The sequence below is a fragment of the Myodes glareolus genome, chromosome 7 (assembly GCF_982192425.1).
Source record: "Myodes glareolus chromosome 7, mMyoGla1.1, whole genome shotgun sequence".
Taxonomy (NCBI): Eukaryota; Metazoa; Chordata; class Mammalia; order Rodentia; family Cricetidae; genus Myodes; species Myodes glareolus.
In genome coordinates this window covers 25084173-25111557 of record NC_142032.1, presented here as the reverse complement: position 1 = coordinate 25111557, position 27385 = coordinate 25084173, and the positions used below count along the sequence as shown (strand labels likewise).

Here is a 27385-nt window from a genome sequence, read left to right as displayed (position 1 = left end):
CTCTTACCTCACAGAGGTAGCTCCTCCGCCGGCCGCAGCTCGGTGCCCCGGCGGTCCATGGACCGGAACCCCGGGCGGACCGGCAGGAACCCGGGCCGCGATCGCCGCCTCCTGGCCCCAGGCTCCTCCTCCTCGCTCCCCGCCGCCCTCTGCGGACGCCCGCCGGCCGCGCACCGCCGCCGCGGGCCTGTCAGAGCCGCGCCGGGAGGCTGTGTGGCGGGGCCGCGGGCGCCGCGGGACTGAGGCCTACTCCGCCGCCTCTCAGTGCTATTGTCCCCGGGCCTGGCCCTGAGCGGGGTTGCGGCCGCCCGCTCCGCGGAAGATGCCGGACCAAGCCCTTCAACAGATGCTGGACAGGTACGAGCAGCGGCAGGCCGGGAACGGCCGGCCTCCGTCCTGGGCCTGCCCATGCTGGCCTCGAGGCCCCGAGAGCACGGGTCCTGGCGTCCGCCGAGAGTTCCACCGCCCGGGAGCTGGGAGAGGGGCTCCGAGTTTGAAGTTGGCAGTGAAGGGAAGATTGGGCGAGCGGCCTGGGTCGTAGACTTAGAAACTTAGTTAAAGGAGTGAGGTCTGCTTCGGCCGAAAGCCTGTTTTGGAGGCAAAGAGGCGCTATTGTTAACCCGTAGAATTAGTTTCTTTTCCCCACCTCCTCCCCTGACTCTATTGTCAGGGCTTTGGCAGCGATGTCACTGGGAAAAACCAGATTATCTTCCTGGAGAATAATCCCTTGCACTCTGAAGCCTCTCTTCACAATGCAAAGATAGGCTTTTTTTATTTTTTTAAATCCTGGGTTTCGTTTCTCCTTCCAACCCCCATCCCATCCCCACCCCCAAGCTGTAAGGTCAGAATATCCACAAGGGAGCCTTAACGGTCACACTGGAGTAGAGGTTATGGAAAACAGCCACATGCATACAACATTGAACACGTAGCGCGCCTGACGATCGTTGACTTCCCAGAAACGTGTGGGCTCTACTGGGACAGGTTGCCCCTTCTTGGGGGTCTCCAGCCGGTACAACTCTTTGAGAACTCGACTGCACCGCCCTCTGCTGTTTAAATCCCAGCCAGTGAGTTCTTGGTGACTAAACCCACGCTTCCCACCTAGGCAGCTTCTTGCTGTTCTGACCAACTTTTCAAACTTCTTCCTAATGTTCGTGGTTGCTTGCCACTGCAGATAGCCTAACTGGCCACTCTGGTCAGCAGGTGGTACTCTTTGAGTCAAAGGACTCTTGATTAAGATTATAGATTGACTGTTTGGGTAGGGCCAGAGAAGGCAAGAAGTTACTCCTCATTTTTTTATCCTAAATCCTAGGACAGGACTTGATACTTAGGAGATGTTCTGTTGTTAAAACTAATGAACTTGTTAGTTTCTCCAGTTGGTTTTTTGGTTTGTTTGTTTGTTTGTTTTGTTTTGTTGGTTTCTCTAGCTTTGGGGCCTGTCCTGGAACTCGCTCTGCAGACCAGGCTGGCCTCAAATTCCCCTAGAGATGCGCTCACCTCTGCCTCCCGAGTGCTAGTATTAAAGGCATGTGCCACCGCTCCTAGCTGGTTTCTCCCGTTGTTTTGGAGTCTGGTTGCTTATCGGGTTTTAGAGTTTATCATTCTTGACTAGGTGTGGCATGCTAAAATATGCCCAGAGAGATTGCTGCCTGTGCCAGTCGGATCCTCCAGAAGGTATGTCATAGCTGTTTGTTCTGATGACATGCCACTTTCACTTTTATGTGGTGACTTTAGAAAAAGTCTTTACAGCTAGATGTTGTCCTGGTTCTTCATACATTCTTTAGATTCACATAAAAGTCAGGAGTGCTCGTGAAGAATTTACAGAAACTTGGGAATTCTGTCTGCTCTTTGCAGAAATGTAAGCATAAAACATATTTTGCTCATTTTCCACTCCATTACCTTAGCTCATCCCCCTCCACTACTGAATATTTTCCTGACAAGCCCCCTCCTATTTCATGTCTTTGTGTGTTCCACTGAATTCAATTAGGATTGATTGGATAAGCATGGGTCCGGGTTATTTACAGGAGTGTGGGCAAGTTATCAGTGGCTACCCCACTAAATTTACTCCCTCCTCCTGCAGCTGCCGTTCCTGGGTAGGGCATGGGGCTTCATAAATCCCTCCTTCCCTCCAGTGATGCAGTGTTGCTAGGCCCCATCTTCCGCAGGTCTTATACAGGTAGTAAGCATAGCTACCTGTACTCGTGGGTACAAAGCCAGAAGACGGGATTTCACAGCACCCCTGCTCCTCTCGTAGTTCTTATGTCCTTTCTGCCCACTTCTGAATATTTTTTTAGAAAGCTTGAAATTTTTCATTGTAAAATACTAGGGAAAAGGAACCTATGCTTATATATAATTTACAAGGAAGATGACTCTACAGCTATCTCTGCTTCCACCGTTTATACAGTGTTTATACAGTGCTGGGAATTGAAGCCAAGGCTTCATGCTAGATAAACACAGTAATGCTGAACCACATTCCCATCCCTTACTTAATACTGACAATTATGCTGATATATGTAGCCATACTAGCTACTTATGTGTTCTCTCCTCAATAACTTAAGAGAACATAGAAGTTCTAGATACTATGCCCACATTGTGTTGCCAAAATATATATCCAGCTCTAAAGGAGACAAATATACTTAGAAAATTACTTGTTGTGTTAAATATGTATTTATACTAACAGCATCTCAGTTGCTCTATTTGCTCATACACTTAGCAATTGTAGTGTTACGCAGAGATGTTAGTCATCCTGTGAATAGCCATAATAATGGGAATATAGTTTAATTGAATTATACCCGTAAAATGGTTAAAGTGATGCGTTTTATGATCTGGATATTTTGCCATTTAATGAAGCAAGATTGAAGATTTTATTAAAGATATTTTAATATTGGCTTCAGTGTGATGGTTAAGAACAAAGAAGTGAGCTGGGCAGTTGGTGGCACACACCTTTAATCCCTAGCACTCTGGAGGCGGAAGCAGGCAAGCCAGCGTGGTCTACAAGAGCAATTTCCAGGACATCCAGGGCTACACAGAGAAACCCTGTCTCAAAAAACAAAACAAAAAAGTAAAAAGGTGTTCAAGGAAAGAAAAGTATATTTGAGAGTATGATATGGGTTTCTCAGAGTCCCAGAGACTAAGTCATATCCAAGTATGAGTAAGAGGTACTACAAGGGAGAAATGCCCATAGTTTAAAAAAAGAAAAAAAGAAAAGAAATTTACTTGGCATATATGGAGGTCAGAGGTCTTCTTCCACAACATGTACCCCAGATACCAAGGTCAGGTGATCAGGCTTTGCATCAGGTTCTCTCACCCACTGAAACATCTTGCCATTTTTTCCCCCATTTTAACTGAAAGTTTTTACGTGAAGTGCATATTGAAGTCCACATTGTTCTGTACAGGCTGGGAACACATCTGTTCGTAGTCCCTGACTACCCTGTCTCTCCTGCATATTCAGCCAGTTGTCCAGGTGAAAAGCACAGTAAGAAACAAGCTTTAATTCGAAGTTGTCCTAACCACTTGCACAAACTTTGGTGGAGGATAGGGGGGTTCTTTATTAGTTAAATCAGTATCAGATTTGTAGAGAGCTGGGGATATAGCTCAGTTGTTAGAGGGTTCGCCAAATAAACACAAAGCCGTGTTCATCCCCAACCTAAGTGTGGTAGAGACAGGCAGATCAAAAGTTCAAAGCTAGCTTCAACTGCATAGAGTGTTTAAGCCACCTAGACTACACAAGATTCTGTCACAAAAAGAAGGTTTTTAGTTTAGAGGTGGTAGGTGGTTTTAGAGACTGGGTCCTGCTATACTGCCTAGGGTAGCCTCCAACTTTGTGGGTTTGTCTGACTTCCCAAGTTGCTGAACTGCACACATTTGTCACTGTGTCCAATCAGAAAAGTGTGTTTAAATTAGCTACTCAATGGAATTATTATTTAATTAGAATAATTAGAATAGCCATTCTGATACTGTGAAACTTTATGTTGGATTTTACACTCATTGTTGAATATTTCATATATATACTTATCTATCACTGAAACACTAGGGTAGGGGTGGGGGATCCTCAACAAAATTAGAAAAACAGTGCTCGTTACCTGCATTCAGTTCTTCCTCATCCCCTAATATTTACCCTTCCTTGTTTTCCTTTTTAATTGTTACACTACACCCACATTTCTTTACATATATACGAATATATGGCTTTGGATAAAGAAAGCAGGTCTTGTATGGCTGGTGCTTCAGTGTGTGGGATTTCTCTTATTTTATACAGTAAACATCCCTTCTCCAAGGTTTTGCTTTCCTTTGCTTGAATTACTTAAAGTCAACAGCATATATCATAGTCTAGGGTATGACTGTGAGAGTCCTTTAAAAGTTCATTAATATGTAGATTTGGGCCTGCTTAATTTTGTTGCATGAATTTTGCTGTGGGTTCTTTATAATATAGTTATAAAAATAGAAATATTTTAATTTAAACATAATAGACTTGAAATTTCTATATTTGAAATATAACAAATATTTAATCTAGAAAAGAGGAGTAATTCTACCTGTGATACTGGAAAATGTAGATCTATATTTATCATATTGCCATTCTAAATCATTTGTCCCTCCCTGTCCTTTGTGCTTTTTCATCCTTTCTCCCCAATGGTGGGGATTGAACCCAAGGCCCTGTGAATTTGCCATGCTAATAACTTATAATCCTCCCTGTTGATTTTGCTCTTTGTTTTTGGGGGGCCGCCACACCACCCAGCTCCCAAGCAAATGCATGGAGTCTTGCCCTTACGAACGCCAGGCCTTAGCTTTCCTTGTTTCTAGCCAGATTTTCCAACTTAAATTATCCCGTCTATCTTTGCCTCTGGGCTTTTTCCTTCCTCATATTATCATTTTCTTTACTTCTTACTCCATGGCTTGCTGTGTAGCTGGGTGACTGTCTCCTGGTGTCCTCTCTCCTTTTTTCTTTCCTTCCCCTTCTCTTTTTCTCCTTCTGTTTGTTCTCTCTGCCTGGCAGCCTGGCTTATCCCTTCCCTGCCTAGCAAAGAGATCAGGTGTTTTAGAGAGGCAAAGTAACAGCTTCACAGAGTTAAACAAATGCAACATAAAAGAACGTAACACATCTTTACACCATTAACCAAATATGCCACAGCATGAATAAATCTAACACATCTCAACACCTTATACCTTTTTTTTTGTTTGTTTGGGTTTTTTTGTTTTGTTTTGTTTTTGTTTTTCGAGACAGGGTTTCTCTATAGCTTTGGAGGCTGTCCTGGAACTAGCTCTGTAGACCAGGCTGACCTCGAACTCACAGAGATCCGCTTGCCTCTGCCTCCCGAATGCTGGGATTAAAGGCGTGCGCCACCACCGCCTGGCTTCACCTTGTACTTTTTTTGTTTGTTTTGTTTTGTTTTATTTTTAAAAAAAGAAAACAAACTATCTTTTTCAATATACATATCAATCCAAGTTCCCACTCCCTCACCTCCTCCCCATTCCCTCCAGCTACCCTCCCACCACAGTCTCACCCCAGCACCATCCAATCTAATCCTCAGAGGCACATTGCTTTGGGGAAGGTCCAAGGCCCTCCCTGCTTTATCTAGATTGAGCAAGGTATCTATCCAAAGAGAATAGGTTTCCCAAAAGCCATTACAAGCAGTAAGGATAAATCCTGGTGGCCCCTCAGTCTGTCTCAGCCATACAACTGCCAACCATATTCAGAGGGACTAGTGTGCTCCTATGCTTGTTCCTTCCCAGTGCTGCTGGCATTGGTGAGCTCCCATTAGCTCAGGTAGACTATTTCAGTGGGTGTACCCATCATGGTCTTGACCTCTTTGCTCATATTCTCATTCCTCCCACTCTTCAACTGGACTTTGGGAGCTCAGTCCAGTGCTCCAATGTGGGTTTCTGCCTCTGTTTCCATCAGTTGCTGGATGGAAGTTCTATGGTGATATTTAAGATATTCATCAGTCTGACTACAGGGCAAGGCCAGTTCAGATATCCTCTCTATTGCTTAGGGTCTTAGCTTCACCTTGTACTTCTTAAAGTTGTTACTATTGAGTGGGGCATGATGGTATGAGCCTGTAATCCTAGCACTTGGGATGTTTGAGGCAGGAGGATTAGGAATTCAAGGCCAGCCTAGGTGTGAGGCACTGTCTCAAACAAAACAAAACACACACACACAGAGAAAGAGAGACATGAGACAGAAAAGAAGTTGTAATATTCTCTTCTCTTCCTATAGCCATACTTTGCCATGAAGAGAAATAGATGAACATTTAAAAAAATTTTCCTCAGTTAAAAATTGAATGGTCTGGGAATATGACTCAGAACATTCTGCCTAATGTGTTTGTGTTCCTGGGTTGAGAGGTGAGGGAACTATATATAAAAATCACTAATGTATTTTTTTCTACATTCATGAGGTCTTATAAAACCAAAGATACTTGAAAACTGTTTCAATCCTCTGGTTCACTACTCAGAATTACTAGAAAGATGAATAAGAAAAAAAAATGGATAACAACAAAGTTCAGAAGATAGATTCTGTAGTGGAAGATTAAAAAGAGAGAAAAGAAATGCTCTATTTGGAATAAATTTGTTGTTTGGACTCTGTATTTTAATATAAGTTCTATAATTTTACATAATAATTCCATCCCTGTCATGTGCAGGAGTCTGGACCCCTGGAGGTAAACATTTTTTCTCTTAATTTTCAGAAGTTGCTGGGTATGTTTTGCCACCGATGAAGATGATAGAACAGCGGAATGGGTGAGACCATGCAGATGCAGAGGATCTACTAAGTGGGTTCACCAGGCTTGTCTGCAACGCTGGGTGGATGAAAAGCAAAGAGGAAACAGTACAGCCAGAGTGGCATGTCCTCAGTGCAATGCTGAATACCTAATAGTTTTTCCAAAGTTAGGTAAGGACTGTTTGACTATATTAAGAACAGCATACGTGTTTTCTGTTGTTATTATACAGATATATGATGTCAAGCTTTTTTTTTTTTTAAGGAAAAAGGTGGGGACTTGAGATATATGATATGAACTATGTTAGTTCCCCAGCCATGAACCCCAAAACCTTGGTCTGTGGTTGGTTGGTTTTTTATGTTTGAGTATTTTGCCTGCATGTATGTATGTATGTATATGTGCATGCCTGGTACCCAGAGGGCATTAGATCCCCTGAAGCTAAGTTTGATGGTTAGAAATCACCAAGTGAGTTCTGAGAACTGATTCCAGTGCTTCTGCAAGAGCTGTCAATGCTTTTTAATCTGCTGCCCTTCAGATTTATTTTTAAATGATTCATATCTTTGCTTTTTGGTGAATTTTTATATCTTCCCTCTCTGAATGTCAAAGATTTATTTCGCTAAGAGTTTACAGTATCTTTAATAAGTCCTCAGACTTGCCTATTTGTCTTTGTGTTTTTGTTTGAGAAGAAAAAGATTTCCAGCACTCAGGAGACAGAGGCAGGTGAATCTCTGTGAGTTCAAGGCCAGGCTGGTCTACAAAGCAAGTTTCAGGGCAGGGAAGGCTGTTACATAGAGAAACCCTGTCTTGAAGCATTACCCTACTCCTTCCTCTCCCCCTCTGAAAAAAGAAAAAAGAAAGAAAAAAACTTTCATGCCTAACTATGGATATAACTGAACAAGAGAGTCGTAATACAAAACTGACTTAGGGCTTAGTCAGTAAAGTGTTTGCCTGGCAAACATGGGAACCCAAATTCAGTTTTCAGAACATGGAGCCCTGTCTCAAATGAGGTGGATAGTGCTTCTGGGGATTACACTTGAGATCGCATACTCATTAAAAAGGGAGGGCAGAGCTAGACTTAAAGAGCATCATTCTTTGGGGACAGTTGATTTAAGAGAAAAACCAGTGGTGAGTGTCCTAATATTCCGTATTTGTTCTATTAAGAAGCAAAAAGAGGCAAATTAAAGTTTTGCTTTGGTTTTGGCAATGCTAGGTACTGAACTCTTGGTCTTTCCCATGCTAGGCAGTTGCTCTGCTGCTGAACCAATAAAGTTAAATTCATTTGAGAATCCAGTTTATACTTCATATTTAAGTATAAATATTTAAGTTTATACTTTATATTATATTTCAGGAAAACTAACCCTTTATCTGGGAATTACTGGACATGAAAATAGCCAGAAGTTTGAAAAGAAGTATAACCCTTATCTTTAAAGACATATGTTTCTGAGCTAGTGTCGTTCTTGTTTGGAAGTATGCCTTGCTGTTCTTAAGACATTTTTAATATTCCCTTACCTAAAACTGAGAGGTATGGAGGAGCCACAGCTTGGTTTATGAACTGGTCCAAACTAAAGAGAGATTCTAGAGGAGAGTAGGTGTCATGGTAAAAATTAGAGATTATTAGATGCTTTGTTCTTGGTAGGTGCTATGCATACTATAAAAAGTAGATAATAAAGTACTTTCCTAGTACAAAAAAATGAGGTGAATATAGAAAATGGCTGCTTGTTTTCTTATGTGAGAGAAAATGACAGCTTTGCATGAAAGACAAATAGTATAGTGAAGACAGTGAATTCAAGGCCAGCCTGGTCTACATAGTGAGTTCCAGGACAACCATGGCTATGTAGTAAGACTCTTCTTTTAAAAAAGGAATAAAAGAACTTAAAACAGGTGTGTAGAGAGATGGTACAATGATAGGTGTGCTGGCTTCTCTTGGCTGAGGAGAACCTGAGTCTGGGTCCCAGAATCCATACTGGACAACTCACAGCCACTTCCAACTTGAGCTCCAGAGGATTTAATACCCTCTTCTTACTTCCTCAGGTAGCCATACCCATTGTGTGCATGTGCACACACATACATATAAATAAAAACTAAGTCTTTAAAAATCGTTCAGCCTTAGGATGGAAATACAAAATTTATAGGTGTGTGGCACCACACCCAATTTTACCCAAATCTGCATCACAGCTAGAGCAAAGTTTACAGTGTCTTGAGACAAAGCTGATTACTTCTTTTGGAGTAGCCTAATATGTTTACCCAAAAGTTTCAGCTTACTTTTGACACTCAAATTTGAAATGCAAAAGCTTGAATTTACCCAAAATATTAGGAAAGCTTGTCTTTATAAAAATCTTTATTATATGAGAAAATTCACAATAAAACTTCCTTTTAATTACAGGCTTCTCTAATACCTTTTGAATTATTAGATCTCTAAAAGTTGTTGTTTATTCAAAGCTTCAGTTGCCACCCATTGTATAAATATAATATTGTTGAAAGTGTCTGTGGTGAGACCCACCAAGCCTTTGAAAATCCCGTCCTATGGACTGAGGAACTGCAGGTGTATTGAAGCCTAGTGACAGAACGCTTATTAGCATGCATGAAGTCTTAGGTCTAATCATCAATCAGTGTTGGAAAGCTAATAAAGCCTTTCTAAAATACTGAAACTTTTATGCCCTTAGTTAATTTGTGTTGAGCATTTATTCATGTTTTCGAGTGAGAATTTTCAAGGGCTAGGATTTTGTCTCCTCCCATACTCCTTAACTCTTTGCGTTATAATCTGATACTGTATTCCTAAAATTACGGTCCTCTGTCATGAGGCGATTGGCACACGCAGTTGGGGATTATCATCCAGATGATTTCCATATATGCATTGGTGTTTTGTTGAGTGTGTGTCTGTGTGAGGGTGTCAGATTCCCTGAACTGGAGTTACAGACAGTTGTAAGTTGCATGTGGGTGCTGGGAATTGAACCTGGGTCCTTTGGAAGAGCAGCCAGTGCTCTTAACCTCTGAGCCATCTCTCCAGCCCCTCAGTGATTATTTTTAACGATCACTTGCTTAGATAATCTTTAACTCACAGAAATATTTCCACAGGCTAGCTTTTTATCATAGTGATATGTTTAATACTAAATATTCTTCCTTCCAAATATTAAAACTAATCTTGGATTAGTCTGCCTGGAAGTAATGAAATATTTGGGCAAAGTAAAATTAAGATAAAAGCCAAGACAAGAGTTTTATCTGGAAAGTCTAGAATAAGTAATTGAGCCCATTCCTTAATTTTACTGGGAAAGTATTCTACAAATAACCCAAGGGACAGACACAAAATTTTCAAAATAAAGATAAGGATTATGGGATTTTATTTTTTTTTTTTAAAAAAAAGGCTAGTTCCTCAAGAAAGTTCAACTTATTTTGGTATGATTTTCTGCAGTCTATTAGGAAAAACAATTCAGGCATCTAAGTTGTCATTCAGGATATAATAAATGAAATAATTGTGGGCTGATTTTTAGTAATTACATTTTCATCCAAATAACACATGACTTTTATATGAGTTATATCCCTCCCATCCACTAGTAGGTAGTTTCAATTACCATACATACCTTAGGAGAGAATGCAGTTACACAAATGCTTGAGAATCATGGGCATTTGGGGTACATCAACAAATAAAATCCCTTTGGAGCCTGTGTTTCAATACAGGAATAAGCAGATCTCTAAAGACCTCTATAAATAAATATGTTTTAGGCTTTGCTTCTAGCCATTTTTTAGTAAAACTTTAGTTACAAAAGTAGACAGCTGGTTAGATTTGGCTATGGGGTTGTGGTTCTCCAACCATTGTCTAGTAAATTGGAATAGATTTAATAAGTAAAGTATGTTATGTCATGAAAATGCTTTAGGAAAGGGGGATATAACAAAGTAAGTAGGAAATATGGTGTGGTATAGATTAGCAGAAGGAACTTTATGAAAGTAAAGAAGAAATCAGCAAGGAAACTGAAAATCGAGTGATGTTCTGGAAAGAACCAACCATATGTTGGAAAGAAAATATGTCATGTTTAGCTGACACGCCAAGTAAATGTACTGAGATTAGACCACTGAATTTAGATATGTGGAGGTTGTTAGTGATACCCATCAATAGGTTCATGGGAAAAACTAAAGGAAAGTTGGACAGTTATTCTGAGTATTCAGAGGAAGCAAGGAAGTGGAGCAGTAGGACAGGAAGGATCGGAGGATTTTGGAACGCTGGTGCACACCTTTAGTTCCAGCACTGGGAAGGTGAGGCAGGTGAATCTTTATGAGTTCAAGGCCAGGTTAGGCTAGATAGTGAGGCACTATCTCAAAAATAATAAATAAATAAAAAGATTTTAGGGAGTTGGTGAAAAGATTCAGCAGATAAGAACATTTGCCCCAAGCCTGCCAATCTGAGTTCTGGTCCTTGGTGGTTGAAAGAGAACTGGTTTCTGAAGGTGTCCTCTGGCTTCCTCAAAGCACATACCTACATCCCACATATACACACATAGTAAAAAAAAAAATTTAAGTTTATTTTTAAGATAAATGGAATAATGTTTGTCTAATAGAAACAAGCCAAACCATCAAGTAGGGTTAATGATGAAAGAACCTAAGAAGAGAAAGAACTGCCAGTGAGTGCTGTGACCTTGAATGAGTGAAGAGAGACCTTGTGGTCTAGGAGTGGATGATTGGCTCCCAGGGTTCCAGTATTGACAATGGGAACACGTAGAGGATCTCCTGGCTTTAGTTTTCTGATTACAGATTTAGCAATCCTAAGAAATTCAAATGCTGAGCTTTTACTATGTACCCATGGTTTCTGGCTTCTAAGGCCACCCTCTATGGAATCTTTCCTTCACAATGCCATCTCTGTCTTTACAGTGGCTGGCTCTAGAAGTCAGTGGGGAGTTTTTATCGGGCCTTTATAAGATTTTTTTTCCTTTTATGTTTGTTTAATTATTCTATTGTGAAATTACTGTATTAATTTCTTTGTACAATATGGTAACTGCTTTTGTGTTTAACATTCTTTAGATTGTAGGCCCCAAGAAAGCATGTGATAGAACTTATACATTTCTAAGAATATGTCTAAAGTAACAGTTTGTATATAGAGATATTCAACAAATAAATTACTTAGCCAGCAAGTTACTTATACCTTTGGTTAAACACAGAGGTTCAGTTCTTTGGTTTTGTGGTGAACAAATCTATGACCTTTCCATTTCTCTGGAAAATTCTAGAGGTAAATTAAATTGGACTTACTGGCAAGTAAATACTTCCAAAATACTAAGACTATAATTGATAATTGGCACAAGTAGCTATTAGAATACCATAAACACTGACTCCATAATCATTTAGAAAAAGCTAGGGATCTGGAGAGATGGCTCAGAGGTTAAGAGCACTGGCTGCTCTTCCAGAGGTCCTGAGTTCAATTCCCAGCAACCACATGGTGGTTCACAACCATCTGTAATGAGACCTGGTGCCTTCCTCGCCAGCAGTACATTGTATGCTTAATAAATAAATAAATCTTTAAAAAAAAAGGAAGAAAAAAAAAAGCTAGGCTGGCCTGGTCTACAAGAGCTAGCTCCAGGACAGGCTCCAAAGCTACAGAGAAACCCTGTCTCAAAAAAAAAAAAAAGAAAGAAAGAAAGAAAGAAAAGAAAAAGCTTATTAGAAAATAATTTTCTTTTTTTTAAATTTTATTTGTTTTTACATGTATGGATGTTTTGCCTGCCTATATGTCTGCCCACTATGTGTGTGCAGTGCCCACACATGGGATGGGGGTGTCAGATCCTCTAGGACTGGAGTAGTAGGTGGCTGTAAGCTACAACAAGGGTCCTGAACTGGCCATGTTTCATAGCTGGTAAACACTTAAATGCTTTCCTAAAATTCAGAGATATCGCTACAAGAATTGATGATTTTTTTTGACTCCTAGTGTCAAAGCTGTCTGTCCTTTTGGAATAAAATGATTTTGGACTCTGTCAAGAAACCTAAATGCAGGACTGGAGAGATGGCTACATGGGTAGGAGTGCTGACTACTCTTCTAGAAAATATTTTCAACTAAATACAGTATATTTAAAATCAAGTAAAATAAATAGACTTGTGTCGCTATAAGAAAATAGCCATGGGGCCATTAGATAAGAGCTCTTGCTGTCCTTACAGAGGACCTGGGTTCAGTTCCATCTCCTACATCAAGGCTCACAGCCATATGTAATGCAGGTGCTACACAGACATGCATGCAGGCAGGCAAAAAAAAAAAAACAAAAACAAACTTGTTTAAATATTTTTTTAAAAAGGAAAAAAATAGCATTACCTCTATATACTGTATCAAGACACAATGGCTAAAGTCCGAAGTGCAATTTTATTTTTTTTTTAAACCAGGTACTACAGGACTTAATGGTTCCTAGGAACTATTGGAAAAAAACCAAACTAAAATAGTCCTTTCACTCTGCAGTAGCCAGTGTGATTGAAGTAGAAGTGAGGATTGTTTTCCTCATCTGACGCAACTTTATTTATTGCTCTAATTACAGGATCAGTAATAAAGTTTGAACAGCCTAAATATTCATTCATGCAAATTATTGAGAGAGTCTAAACTACTCAAATTTGAATTTCTATTAGACCTATAACAGCTAGAGATTGGAGAAATGGCTCAGTAGCTAAGAGTATGATATTGCTTGCTCTTCTAGAGAACCCAAGCTCAGTTCCCAGCACGTGTAACTCCAGCTCCAGGGGATCCCATGCCTCTGATCTCCACAGGCATCCAGACATATGTGGCACACACACATTACTAAAAATAAAAATCTAAAAATATCTATTTAACAACTGTTTTTAGAACATCTAACTTCATACAAGTGTTTTAGAACTATAGAAAATATTGAAGAAGTCATCCTAAAAACCCACCTGTGTTGAAACTTTTCTCTCTTCATATTGTAGGTCCAGTCGTTTATGTCTTGGATCTTGCAGATAGACTGATCTCAAAAGCTTGCCCTTTTGCTGCAGCAGGAATAATGGTTGGATCTATCTATTGGACAGCTGTGACTTATGGAGCAGTGACAGTGATGCAGGTTCACCATCTACTCTATTCAGTGATACTACTTTTGATGTGAAGGTCTATTAAATATTTGCTAGGAGTTTTAAAATGTATTGTTTTAAATAAGTAATGATACTATCATGATTAAAGAATAACAAGTTAAATAAAAAGTAGACTAGAACCAACGAGATGGCTTAACGGGTAAAGATGCTTGCCATAAAGCCTAATATAATGAATGACCCAAGTTCAATTTCCCCAGCCCTCACATTGATAGAAAGGGAGAGAACTGGACTCCCAAAAGAAATTGTCCTTTGACCTCTACACATGAGCTGTAGCATGCCCCACCCCCATACATGCACACAGTAAAGTGTTGTACAGAGTGATCTAGGGAGAGTTCTCCTGTCCTTCATTTGCCTAGATCACCCCCACCTCCTCAGGTGCCCACTATGACTAATTTCATATTATAGCTGCAGTCTCTTTTCATAATGATTCTTGATCTTTTCATATAACTGTAGAGATCTGTCTAACATTCTGTATATAAAAATACAGCAGTTTATTAACCATTGTGTTTTTACTTTTAGGTAAGTCTCACTCAGTGTTGGGAGTGTACATAATGATATATTATGTAATGATATATCAAGTAAGGTGTACATAATGATAATATTATAGAGCAGTTATATAATTGTGTATGTAAATATGAATCAAATACAGAACTCCCTCAACATTTTTAATTCAGTAAAAGGGAAAGATCAATTGCTATTATAAGAAAAGTCTTGAGCTGGTACTTGAAAATTTTAATAATTTGGATTTATAGACTGGAAATATTAATATAAACAAGGAAACAAAAGTTACAAATATGTATTTTGTGTTAGCTGTTTAGAAATCACCTTTACATTTATTCCAAGAATGAGTGATTAGCTGGGACGGTAGATAGGTACTGTGTCATTTTAAGAGTATTGGGAGATCATCTTTTACCTACCTAAACATGCATATATGAATATGTAAGCAAGGCTTTCATGGTAAAAATCATATAAATGACTACATTGAAAGTCAGAAGTAAGATAATAGATATTGCTGCTGTTACTTAACATTGTTTTGGATATTCCATCACCCATACAATACTTCTATTTACTTGTTTTTATTTCTGTGCAGTGTCTAAACCAACAGTATTTATGTAGGGTTTTTTTTATTTTTTGGCGGGGGCAGACTAGTTTATGTCAAGTCCCAGAGTTAACATTAGCAAAACATGAATGGACAGGATATGGGGCTTGCTTCCAATTTGATTTGTAGCCCAAAGTTGGCCTTGAACTTCTGAACTTCCTGCCTCCACCCTACCAAGTGGTAGGATTATAGCCTTTTGCTACTCTAATGGGTAATGTTGATTGTGGATTTGACAGGAACTAGTCACAAAGAATACAAACCTCTGGGCACTCCTATGAGGGATTATCTATCTTAGGTTAATTGAGGTGGCATCACCTCAATGTGGCATCAACATTCCATGAGGTGGGGCTCTGGATTTTGTAAAGCGGAGAAAATGAACTGGGACTACCTTGTATTCAGCTGCATCAGATTCCTGTCAGCACTTCCCACTATGTTGACCTGTGTTCTCAGCCTGTCAGTTAGGGAACCCCTTAAATTGCTTTTGTTGGGTATTTAATCACAAGTAAAACTAGCTGATACTGCTACTGTGCCCAGTTTATATGGTGCATCAACTGAGCTACATGCATATCATGCCCTGAGATTTGCCATCTCCCAGGACCTTAACATTAACTTTTTAGTTTGCTCTGTGATCAGCTCTACAGAGTTCATATAAATCACCAGCCAGATCACTATTCCTTTCCAGTTAATTCTCATTACTTCTCCATATCTCCAGTCTGTAGTTAGGGAATTTGAATGAGATTCTTCATTTGCTTTTTGTGTTTGTTGGCTTTTTGTTTCAAGACAGGGTCTCACTGTGTAGTCCTGGCTGATCTTGAACTCATGAAGATATACATATCACTCCCAAGTGCTAAATTGTGTGTATATGTGGGGGGGGGGGGGGTGTACTGTTTTGAAACAGGGTCTCTCTATTATGTAGCCTTATGTAGCCCTGGCTGTCCTAGAACTTGATTTGTAAACCAGGTTGGCCTTGAATTCAGAGATCCACCTGCCTTTGCCACCTTTTGTTTTTTGATTATTTTTTCTTTTTCTCTTTACTCTTTTAGGGGCCCACCACCCAGTTCCCAAATAATCACATGGAGGCTTATTCTTATAAATAAATGACCTGCCTAGCTTTGCTTATTTCTAATCAGCTTTTCTTAAATTATCCCATCTCTCTTTTGCCTCTGGACTTTTATCTTTCTATATACTTTTCTTTACTTCTTACATGGCTTGCTGTTTAGCTGGATGGCTGACCCCTGATTTTTTTTCCTCCTATTTATTTTCTATGCATGCCAGCCCAGCCTTTCCTTTCTCCTGCCTACCTATTGGCCATTCAACTCCTTATTAGACCTACCAATCAGGTGTTTTAGACAGGCAAAGTAACAGCTTCACAGAGTTAATTAAATGCAACATAAAAGAATGCAACACATCTTTGCATCATTAAACAAATGTTCCACAGCATCAACTATTGTAACACTTCTTCAACTAATATTCCACAACAACCTTCAAATCAGATGAAGAACTAGTGTTAAAGGAATACCACCACACCCGCCCAGCCATTTTTTATGTTTTTTTAAACACTGTCTTTTTACTTGAACTCCTGATCTTCCTACCATAGCCTCCCAAGTGCTGGGTGACAGCTTTATGGCACCACTTGACAAAACTCTAATAAAAAAATTAGTATGCAAAATAACTGGTTTATTAATGGCATTTTATGCATATATGTTATAATTTTGTTCTTTCTTAGCCCAGTTCCCCACTATCTTTTTCCCTACCCTCTTGCCTTTCTTACTGGATCTTTTCCCTCCAGAGAGGCCTCTCCTCATTTCCTGTCATGTGAATGTTCTTTTACCTCCTATCTCTTGAGAAGACCTTCTCACAGTCCCCTTTTAAGTTTTATAACAAAAGCATATGTAATATATACACACAAATTTGAATCTAGATTCTGAGTAGTCTAGAAGACACAGTTTTTCCTTACATGTCTGGCTTATTTTGCTTAATATAACAGTTGCCAGGTTTGTCCATTTTCATTGTCCATTGTTCATGTGTACTACATTTTCTTTGTCCATATATCTATCTGTTGGTAGACATAAGGGTCCTTTGGGTATACCACCAAGAATAGTGTAGTTTTTTGAGGAACTTCTGTGCTGACGTCAGCAGTGGCTGCACGAGTACATATTCTCACTAGTCAAATATAAGAATTCCTCTTTTCCACATCCTCCCTGGCCAACCTTTGTTTCTCAGAATTAGTCATCTGACTGGGATGGATCGGAATCTCAGAGCAGTTTTGATTTGTATCCTTGATGTCTAATGATGTTGAACATCTTTTCAAATATTAATATGTACTAATAATTTGTATTTCTTCCTTTGAGGAGTATATTCAGTTCAATAGCCTATTTGAGGATTAGAAAAATTCTACTCACGATAGCTTAAAAAAAACAAATATTTAAAAATAAACCTATCTTCAAGTTATTGAATAAGACATTAAGGTCTACAGAGATGACTCAGTGGTTAATAATGCTACTCTTTCAAAGGGTCTGGGTTAAAAGTCCTAGCACCCACTTGGTCCTCACAGCTGTCTATAACTCTAGTTCTAGGGAGCCCAACCCCCTTCTACAGGCACCAGGCATACATGTAGTGCACAGACACACGTTCAGGCAAATACCCATACACATAAAATTAAAAAATATATATGTATATTAGATGATGGAAAGACCTCTCATGCATGAACTGGTGGGATTAATATTACATAAATGTCTATTGCCAGGCAGTGGTGGTACTTGCCTTGATTTCCAGCACTGGGGAAGCAGAGGCAAGTGGATCTCTGAGTTCGAGGTCAGCATGGTCTACCAGAGTAAGTTTCAGGACAATGAGGGCTACACAGAGATGCCCTGTCTCCAAAAACAAGCAAACAAACAAGTCTGTCTTATCAAAATCAAACTCGATATTCAACATAGTGTGCATCAGTGAGTTCACAGAACTAGAAAAGGCAATCCTAAAATTTATAAACACTAAAAGACCCTCAATAGCCAAAGCAATGCTAAGCAAAAAGAGCAATGCTGAATATATCACTATATCTGGTTTCAGTCAGATGTAGTGGTCCTTACCTCTATTCCCAGCATTCTGTGAGTTCCAGGCCAGCAAGGGTTATGTAAGATCCTATCTTAAACATGCATACACAAAACACACACACACACACCAAAAAAAAAAAAAGACTGATCTCAGATTTAACTACAGAACCGTAGTAACAATACTATGACAATGGCACAAAAACAGGTACGTAGACCAATGGAATAGACTATAATTAATACAGCCATAGCCACCTAATTTTCAACAGTAGTGTCAAAAACATGCATTAGTTTGGATGTGATGTCCAGTGTCTGTAACTGTTTGAGAAGAGGCAGGAAGATCAGGAGTTTAAGGTCAGCCTCAACTACATAGTGAGTTTGAGACAACTAGCTTGGGTTATATGTGAGACCCTGTCTCAATACATACATTGAGGAGAAAAACCATGTTTTTCAGTAAATACCTCTCCTCCTTCATGTCTGTCTTGTTCTCTGTGTAAACAGGATATTCACTTGAAGGAGAATGAAAATCCATTCTGTACAAAAACCAATTCAGAGTAGATCAAATACCTTAGAAAAACATAGGTAAAACTCTTAGAGGCAAAGACAAGAATTTTTCCTGAAGGACTCTAGCAGCAGGAATTGACAAACAATTACATTAAATTAAAACATTTCTGACAGCAGAGGAAACAGTGACCACAGTAAAGGTAGCCTTCAGTATTATGAGTCTTTCTCTGTCTTCCTAGCCAACTCTCAAATAACGTAACGGAAACTTCATATGAAAGCTCTGCCTATAGCTCAGTCTAGATCCTAACTAATTCTTTTTGGATGTTCGAGACAGAGTATCTCTGTAGACTGAACTGGCCTCAAACTCACAGAGATCCGCCTGCCTCTGCCTCCCAAGTGCTGGGATTAAAGGCGTGCGCCACCACTACTTAGCTCCTAACTAGTTCTTATACTTAAATTAACCCATTTCTATTCATCTACATGCTGCCATGTCGCTTGTGGCTGTTACCTCTCCACCTGCATATTTGTCTTGTTCTCTGTCTCCTGGCATCTCTCCTACATGCCTAGATCCCTCTTTCTACTTCCTCTCTCTGCCCAGAAGTGCTGCCTATACCTCCTGCCAGCTACTGGCTGTTTATTAAGCCATCCACAAGAATAAATCTTCACACAGTGTACAAATAGCCCATAATACTCAGAATGAGAAAAAATAGTTGCTACCTGTACATTAGACAGGATACTCATATCCAGAATATATAAAGAACTGTAAAAAAAAAATCCAATTTCATTTGCATTTTTAGATTTTAAAAAATTTTTGTTTGTTTGTATATGCATTGTGTATAGGCCAATTCTGTGTGGAGGTCAGAGAACAACTCTTGGAAGTCAGTTCTTCTGTAACCTTGTGGGATCCTGTGATCAAGATCAGGTCACTTAGGCCTCTACTTCTACCCACTAAGCATCTCCCCATCCTCCATGTGCATTTTTTATTGAAAAGACAGCATGTTATTAACTTCCCCAGCACTACAATAAATAACTTAAGCATTGATGCATTTAAACCCTAAAATCAATGTTGTGCCATAGATAAGCTTATTCCTAGTTTACTGATTGATGTGTCTTATTTCAGATAGCAAAAGAACATTAGGCCCTGCCTCTAGTGTAAAATAACCTCCATAAACATTGAAATGTTTTTCTTTCTTTTTTTTTTTTCTTTTCTTCTTGTTTGAGGCAAGATCTTTTGAATTTCTAAGTACCTAGTAGCTAGGAATTAACAGGCAGTGTGCATTGCACTTAAGCCTTACATGAGCAAAGCACTGTGGCCACTGAACCACAGCCTTGGCTGCTGGCTGTGTATTCAGGCTGTCCTTTGAAGGCTGTTCCCACTCTTTGCTTTGATAGTACTTAACCTCAAAGGAAGCACAGGACACAAACATCTTCTAGATGACAAATACCATCTAAAATTATCCCAGTCCCAGAGCCCACTGACAAATTTGAGTAAGGGAAATGAAAGTAAATGATAGAAGACCCACCCTGCATTCTTTTGCACAACTGCCCCCCCCAAAAAAATGATACTTTACAGTGTAGGTTTTTTTTTGGGGGGGGGTATAGAATTCTCAGTTCTTGAATTTTGTCTACTAAGCCATGAATTCATAGAGAATGGAGTCCAGCATCTCAGGCTCCTTCCCATTAGTTCTCACCAAATGTGCTTTCCTGGGTTGAGCAGGTTGGTATTGAGCTGAACCAGGTGCCTTTTTCTTTCTGATTGTTTTCCTTCACCTGTTTCAGGAAGGTGTCTCAGCTCTTAGAGTACTTAACTTACTCAATGCACACAATTCTCTTGGCAAGAATCTTTTCCTTAACTTGCTTGTTTACAGTGATGCCCTTTGCATGCTAACTGATATTGTAAACTTCCAGTTTTGCCATGGTAACGCTTAATGGGGCATTTCTCCTTGGTATCTTCCTGTAGATTTGAATGTTATGTGGCCAGAAGAACACTTTCATGTTTCCAAAACAGTCTAGAGAACATACAGCGGGTGCCTTTCGTCTTTCCCTTTGTGTTTGTCATTTGGCCAGTTACTGAAAAAATGGTTGCTGCACTAAAAAGCAGTGTGTGCTTTTAATTCCAGCACTTTGGAGGCAGGAGCAAGTGGATCTCTTTGAATTTGAGGCCAACGTGGTCTACATAATGGGTTCCAGGCCAGCCAAAGCTATACAGTGAGACTATGTCTCAAAAAAATAAATAACAGCAAATCTTGGATGTATCTTCACAACACTGTTGAGATATAATTAATGCAATCAGCCATTTTTGTAAAGTTATTTTATTCCAATGTAAAATAGAATAGCTTGGCTATACTTGGCTGTATACTCTTCTTGGCTAGATCATGATGATTTGATTTTGAGACAGGGTCTCACTGTGTAATCCTGGCTAACATAGAGCTATGTAGTCCCACCTACTTTCCGTCTGAAAGTCACAGAGATTTGCTTTCCTCTGTGTTCTGAGTACTAGGATTAAAGGTGTGCACTACCACACTCAACTATGGGTGATCTTTCTTTTTTTATTTTATTTTTTGTGTGTGTGTGGTTTTTCGAGACAGGGTTTCTTTGTATCTTTGGAGCCTGTCCAGGAACTAGCTCTTGTACACCAGGCTGGCCTCAAACTCACAGAGATCTGCCTGCCTCTGCCTCCCAAGTGCTGGGATTAAAGGCATGTGCCACCACCGCCTGGCTTATTTTTATTTTTAATTTTTATGTTTGAGATTTATTTTTTATACTTATATATGTGAGCCTATTGGAGTGTATCTACACCACTTGGGTGGAGTTCCCAGAAGCCAGAACAGCTCATCAGATCTCTCGAACTGGAGTTACAAGTGGTTGTAAGCTGCCATATGGGAGCTGGGAATCGAACCTAGGTTCTTTGCAAGAGCAGCAAGTGTTCTTAACCACTGAGCCATCCAGTATTATTTCTTATAAACAAATCAAGGCTAAAGGCTTTCAGACCTTTTTTTTTTTTTTTAGCTTTTGTTTCTGTTTTTTTGAAATTAAGTATTTCTTACAAAATGAACTGTATATGTGCCACTGTGCCCTGGCGCCTTTAATCCCAGCACTCAGGAGGCAGAACCAGGCAGATCCCTGAGGTAGAGACCAGCCTTGTCTATAGAAGAGTTCCAGGACAGCCAGTATTACACACAGAAACACATGTCTCAAAAAAACACAAACAAAAGCATACCACTGTTTTAGACAAGAAAATAACTGTAGCAAATGCTGTCTGCTTTACAGGTCGTAGGCCATAAAGAAGGGCTGGATGTCATGGAGCGAGCTGACCCTTTATTCCTTTTGATTGGACTCCCTACTATTCCTGTCATGCTGATACTGGGCAAAATGATCCGCTGGGAGGACTATGTGCTTAGACTATGGCGCAAATATTCAAATAAACTACAAATTCTGAACAGTATATTTCCAGGTAAGGTCCTGAATTGTGCTGTGTAAATAAAGCACGTGTTTAATTGACCTTTAGAAGAACCATCACATGGCCTTGTTGTTGTTGTTTTTTGGAGAGGTTAATGTTTAAAGCTATTTATTTTTAACTATTCCTGAGGTTTAGTACTAACATGATGCTTCCCTCTCCTTCTAGGGATTGGTTGTCCTGTTCCTCGAATTCCAGCAGAAGCTAATCCTTTAGCTGATCATGTCTCTGCTACTCGAATTTTGTGTGGAGCCCTTGTCTTTCCTACTATTGCGACGATAGTTGGTAAACTGATGTTCAGTAGTGTTAACTCAAATTTACAAAGGACAATCTTGGTAAGATGGATTTAATATTACTTGTCTCAAGCACTATACAGAAGAGAGTGAACTGTATTTGTTTTTAAAGGGGGAGAGAAGTTCTATAGGGGCTCTGTGTAGTTCCCCTGCTGTTATTAACCCCGCTGTCACCTTAGCTTGCAGGAAATAAAAAGGGGGGTTTTGCTGCTGCCAATCTGGCCTTTGGATCCTTTCTATAGATCACCTTCTCTTCTGGAATATGATCTGGGCTCAGTCCCCAGTACCAGCATCATAAATAAACACGATATGAAACTGGCTCATGCTGTTTCCTGCCATCCCACTTGCCCTCCTTGGTCACAGTCTGTATGGTACTCTGCCAATCTCCTTTCTATCAGATGAATGTAGAATTCCGTGGGAAGAAAGCAGCTCGAGTGATGTGGCTGGAGGAAGCTCTTCCTCTGCCGCTTGAAGTGTCGGTTTCTTGCCTAATCTTCAGCCCTCTCAGAAAAGAATGTTTTCCTTGCAGTTATCAGGATTCATTTGGCGACAAAGCCTGTGTCTTTTGTGATCTTTGTAAAGTTCTTTTTCTTGTTTCTCTAAGCCTGCATTACAAAAAAAAAAATAATTTCCCTTTTTATTTTAGGGTGGAATTGCTTTTGTTGCCATAAAAGGAGCATTTAAGGTTTACTTCAAACAGCAGCAATATTTACGTCAGGCACACCGCAAAATCCTAAATTATCCAGAGCAAGAAGAAGCATAAAACTGACTTCTGGTTGTTCTGAGACCTCTCATCCTGATGAGCCTGTTGTGTTGTTCTGATTCCATCATTAATGCACTAGTGGAGACTGGTGATAAGTACTGCTCCTATATTTTTAAGGAATATAATAAAGCACGCAAAGCAGGAGATCCTTTCAGTAATCACAGAACCTAAGGATACGATTCAACTTGGTTATTTATATGTACTGCTTTGACGGCCGTCGACTAAACCATTATCTTAGCATGGTAAACCTGGGTTTGTTCATATTTTTCCAGACAAAAATGTAAAGATAAAACTGTATAAATATTAAAAATGGACATGCTGTTTTATTCTGATGCCTCTTTTGTATATACTCATGTTCAGTGTTTTCTTAGAAACAGCAACTCAATGAAGGTCCTGTGAGGACTTTCCTCACTGGCATAATCTGATTACATGCCAAACAGGAGCCTGTGCTAATATGAGGAAATGTAAATTAGTTCTGAATAAATAACAAACCAAAAAACTATACGTGAGCATTGAAATGATCATCTGAACAACAGAGATTCTGTTGCCTTTACTTAACCCGTCAGAGATTCTGTTGCCTTTTCCTTAACCCGTGTGACATCTCAGATATATAGGGTCAGTTTCCAGGGCTTCCAGATCACTTTTTCACTATTAAACTTTATTTATGCAATGTTGACATCTCATAGTTCATAATGTAATTTTGACCCATGTATTCGTTGTTGTCGTGTTTATCTGTGTGTGTCTGTGCGTATCTATCTGGGGGGTTGTTTAGAAAAGGTGGGCAGGAGGGTGGAGAGGGAGGGACAGGAAAAAGGAGGTAGAAGGCCTTGTGTCACTCAGTGTTTTCAAATCCTGTATTTCTAGGACTTGGAGCTGCCAGTTAGTAATTTAAATAGAATAACTTGGGAAAAATAATAAAATTGCTCTTTTTTTCATTGATTCGGTTATTTAGATATTTTTTAATTGCCTCCCATTTACTCAGCCACTGCAGGGTGCTGTGGGAAACAGTGGTGAACAAGATAAACTTGGTCCCAGCTCTGACAGTTTGCAGTCTGTTAGAACAAGCAGTAAGTGAACCAAAGTGTGGTCTTGAGCACTTTGTGAATCTCAGTCAGTGAGGTAATTATGAGAACAAGTCTTTAATGAGTATCTAGGTATTTGGTTTGGCTATATCCATTTATAAGATAACCAATACTGATGTTTTTAGGATGTTTTGTTTTTGAGTCAGGGTCTCTCACATAGGATAGCCTCAAACTTCCTGTATCTGAAGATGACCTTGAACTCTGCTCCTCCCAATTACAGGCTGCTGTTTTTTATGCAGTGCTGAGGATTGAACCCAGGGCCTTCTGCATGCTAGGTAAACACTACAATTGAGCTACATCACCATCCCTCTTTCAGATCCTGATTGTCATATTAAGGGGGCTAGCTCCTTAATAGTCTTTGTTTAACTAGTTATATATTTGTTGTTCAAAAGCAGTTACTTAGGTCATGTTTAATAGTGACCATTCTACTGTTCAGCGATCTGAATGTTCTTTTGATTAAAACAAAAATTTTAAAGCTTAAAAAACGCTGTTCACAGTGTGTGGTGCATGATAATAAATGGTCCCCTACTGAGAAATGGGTACTTTAGGAGTGTAACAAATATAGATTGAGCTGGATTAGATTGTAAATAAAACATACTTTGAGTAAAGACTGATCTTTCTAAAGGTTGAACTCAGTTTTGAGTTTTATGGTATCTATGTGAATGACTGTTGAACATCGAGTTGTAATTATCTAGGATATAAGGGACAATTTGACTGAATTAACCTAACATGGCTGTTGTTCTAAAGAGAAAATATGAACTCTGATTATATATAAAAATAACTTAGGTATCTAGCTGTAATTATGAAATATATTGACTTTTATAATTCCCAGTGTGAAAAGGCAAAGAATGACCCTGATAATTTTGTTAAATTGAACAGCGCTTACAGTTATGCAAGCACTCAGTTCCCTACGTACTACTTTAATGTCCAAGATAGGTTTGATTGGCATCAAGATCCATGAAGGCCAAGGAAACAGCTCTAATCCCTTGGGGGCAGGAGGTAGAACTTTGTAGAGTTATGGGGAAGGAACCACAAGTGCCTGCAGAAAGGAGCGAATGCTAGCCTTGCAATTGAATAGTTTCAGATCTAAAGAGCCTTATTCCAAGAAAATAACCCATGCCAGTCCTGCCCGGATGGTGACCACCCATCCATGAAGCAAAAACATGGGCAGAATTAAAGCTGGGTAGGCAGCTTTAAGAGCCTAGTTCAAGTTTTAATAACTGTAATGTATAACCGTGGCAAAGTGGCTGCTTGGCCACAGTTATCTTCATCTCTAAAATGCAAGTCACACTTAGACAATTTCTAGGATTAGCTGAGAAAGAACAGAGGTACTTTAGGCCTCAATAGTTCCTAAACAGGTGGTCTGCTCTCTAGAACAGGACAGTAATAAAGAAACAGAACAGTAGAGAAGAGAGACAGTAGAGACTTTGGGAATATGTGAGTATACTGTTCTCTAATTTATTTTCATATTGTTTTTGTTATTTCTAGAAATGTCAATGTTTTAAACCTCTTTTTATAAAATTCAATGATTAGTAAAATTCTATTGTAGAAGTTAACTCCATCTAAGTGGCTGAAAATATTGTTCATTACGTACTTAACAAATGATTGAAAAATATATAATCAAATTTAGTGACTTTATTAGTCACTGCCTTGCTAATTCTGCTGTAATTTTTTTAAATATCTTGTTTTTAATATAGAAAACTCAATACTGGCTGGATTAGGTTGAATAAAGAATTTTTATGCTCTTTAGGTGTACTTTGTCTGTTGAACCAACCCTAAAATTAATTCCGTACCTACATAACATACCTATGTTTTTTTGAAGTTAATTACCAAAATCTTTGTGAGACTATAAAAGTAATCTAAATAATCTTAAATTTTGGTTTTTTTTAGTATTAAATTTTGGGGAGTGGGGGTGGGATACAGGTTTTTTCTGTGAAACAGTCCTGACTGTCCTGGAATTCAATTTATAGAACAAGCTGGCCTCAAGCTCACTGAGTTCTATCTGCCTCTGCTCCCCAAGTGCCAGGAAAAAAGGCCTGCACCACCACCACCTCCAGTAGTTATATTTTTTTTTTCCGAGGCAGGGTTTCACTGTAGCTTTGGGCCTGTCCTGTAACTAGCTCATAATTAAATGTATCTCTGTGTGGGTATGTACACATTGAGTGCAAAGTCCATAGCGTCCAGAAAAGGGCACCAGATCCCTGTGAATCTGAAGTTACAGATGAGAACCACCAAATGTGGGTGCTGAGAACTGAACCTGGATCCTCTGCAAGAGTAGTTAAGACTTTTAAGCCCTGAAACATCTCTCTAGCCCCCTTTTAATAAAGTTTGTTTTATAATATTTTTTTTCACCGTGTGTGTGTGTGTGTGTGTGAGAGAGAGAGAGAGAGAGAGAGAGAGAGAGAGAGAGAGAGAGAACAACTTGTGAGTCAGTTGCTGTCAAGTTTTAAACTAGCTTGTTTGCCCAGTGCAGGAAGTTGTAGTTCAAGCCTGGCTCCGCAAACCCGGTTGTGACACATGCCTGTAATCCCAGCATTCAGATACAAGTCAGTTCAAGGTTATGCTTGGCTACATAACCAGTTTGTGGCCAACTTAGGCTATGTAATACCCTAACTAAAAATAAATGATTTTATAATTAAGATTACCTAATTTCAAAATATATTCTAATGATGTATCCCTTCCTGTCACCCTTCGAGCCCCCTGGGACTTAGTAAATGACACTGCTTCCCCTGAAATACTAGGAACTTTAAATTTTTTGTTTGGGATTTTTGAAAGTTTCATGTAGCCCAGACTGGCACCAAACTTGCTGTTCATCTGAGGCTGACCTTGAGTCTCCATGCCCAAAGACTGAAATTATAGGAATGTGCCACCAAAGCCAGCTTGAAATACTAGGACAAAGTATTTCTGATGTAGGGGCTAGAAGGAAGGCTCTGTGATTAAGAGTACTTGTTCTTGCGGAGGGCATAATTCCATTCCCAACACCCACCTGGTAGTTCACACTGTAACTTCAGTTCTGGGGGTGGAGGGTTCTGATGCCCTTTTCTGGCCTCGAGGTACCAGGCATGCATGTGCTACACAGACATACAGGTAGAGAAAATACTCATACACATAAAAATAAGTTTTAAAAACAAAATTTTAAAACGTTTCTGATGTAGGTTAGAATATTAACATTTTGTCCATGTCTGATACACAGACTACTTGGAGAAGCCGTTGGGTGGCTTTGGATGAATGTTCTATCTGATAGATGTGGAGTGAGTTCCTTCCTAGACCCTCAGTTTCTTCGTGGATGAAATGAGAACTGTAGAGCCTGTTTATCGCCTGGGTTAAGTGATGTGACTTTCTATGACAAACATTTGGTATACAGGAGAATC

At 39.4% G+C, this 27385-nt stretch overlaps 1 protein-coding gene across 3 annotated transcripts; it reads left to right on the top strand.

Annotated features, from left to right (window-relative positions):
- The first annotated feature begins 41 nt into the window (after positions 1-41).
- On the top strand, positions 42-25759 carry Marchf5 (membrane associated ring-CH-type finger 5). 3 transcript variants are annotated; one of them, XM_087907948.1, is made up of 6 exons: positions 42-357; positions 6675-6877; positions 13611-13741; positions 21690-21873; positions 22045-22211; positions 22816-25759. In XM_087907948.1, the coding sequence occupies exons 1-6, from the start codon at positions 323-325 to the stop codon at positions 22930-22932; spliced, it is 837 nt and encodes a 278-aa protein (XP_087764074.1). In that variant the 5' UTR covers positions 42-322; the 3' UTR covers positions 22933-25759. The 3 variants fall into 3 exon arrangements, with proteins under 3 accessions (XP_087764074.1, XP_087764075.1, XP_087764076.1); XM_087907949.1 differs by lacking the exons at positions 42-357; positions 13611-13741 and having other exon boundaries at positions 6737-6877; XM_087907950.1 differs by lacking the exons at positions 42-357; positions 6675-6877 and having other exon boundaries at positions 13664-13785.
- The last annotated feature ends 1626 nt before the right edge of the window (positions 25760-27385 follow it).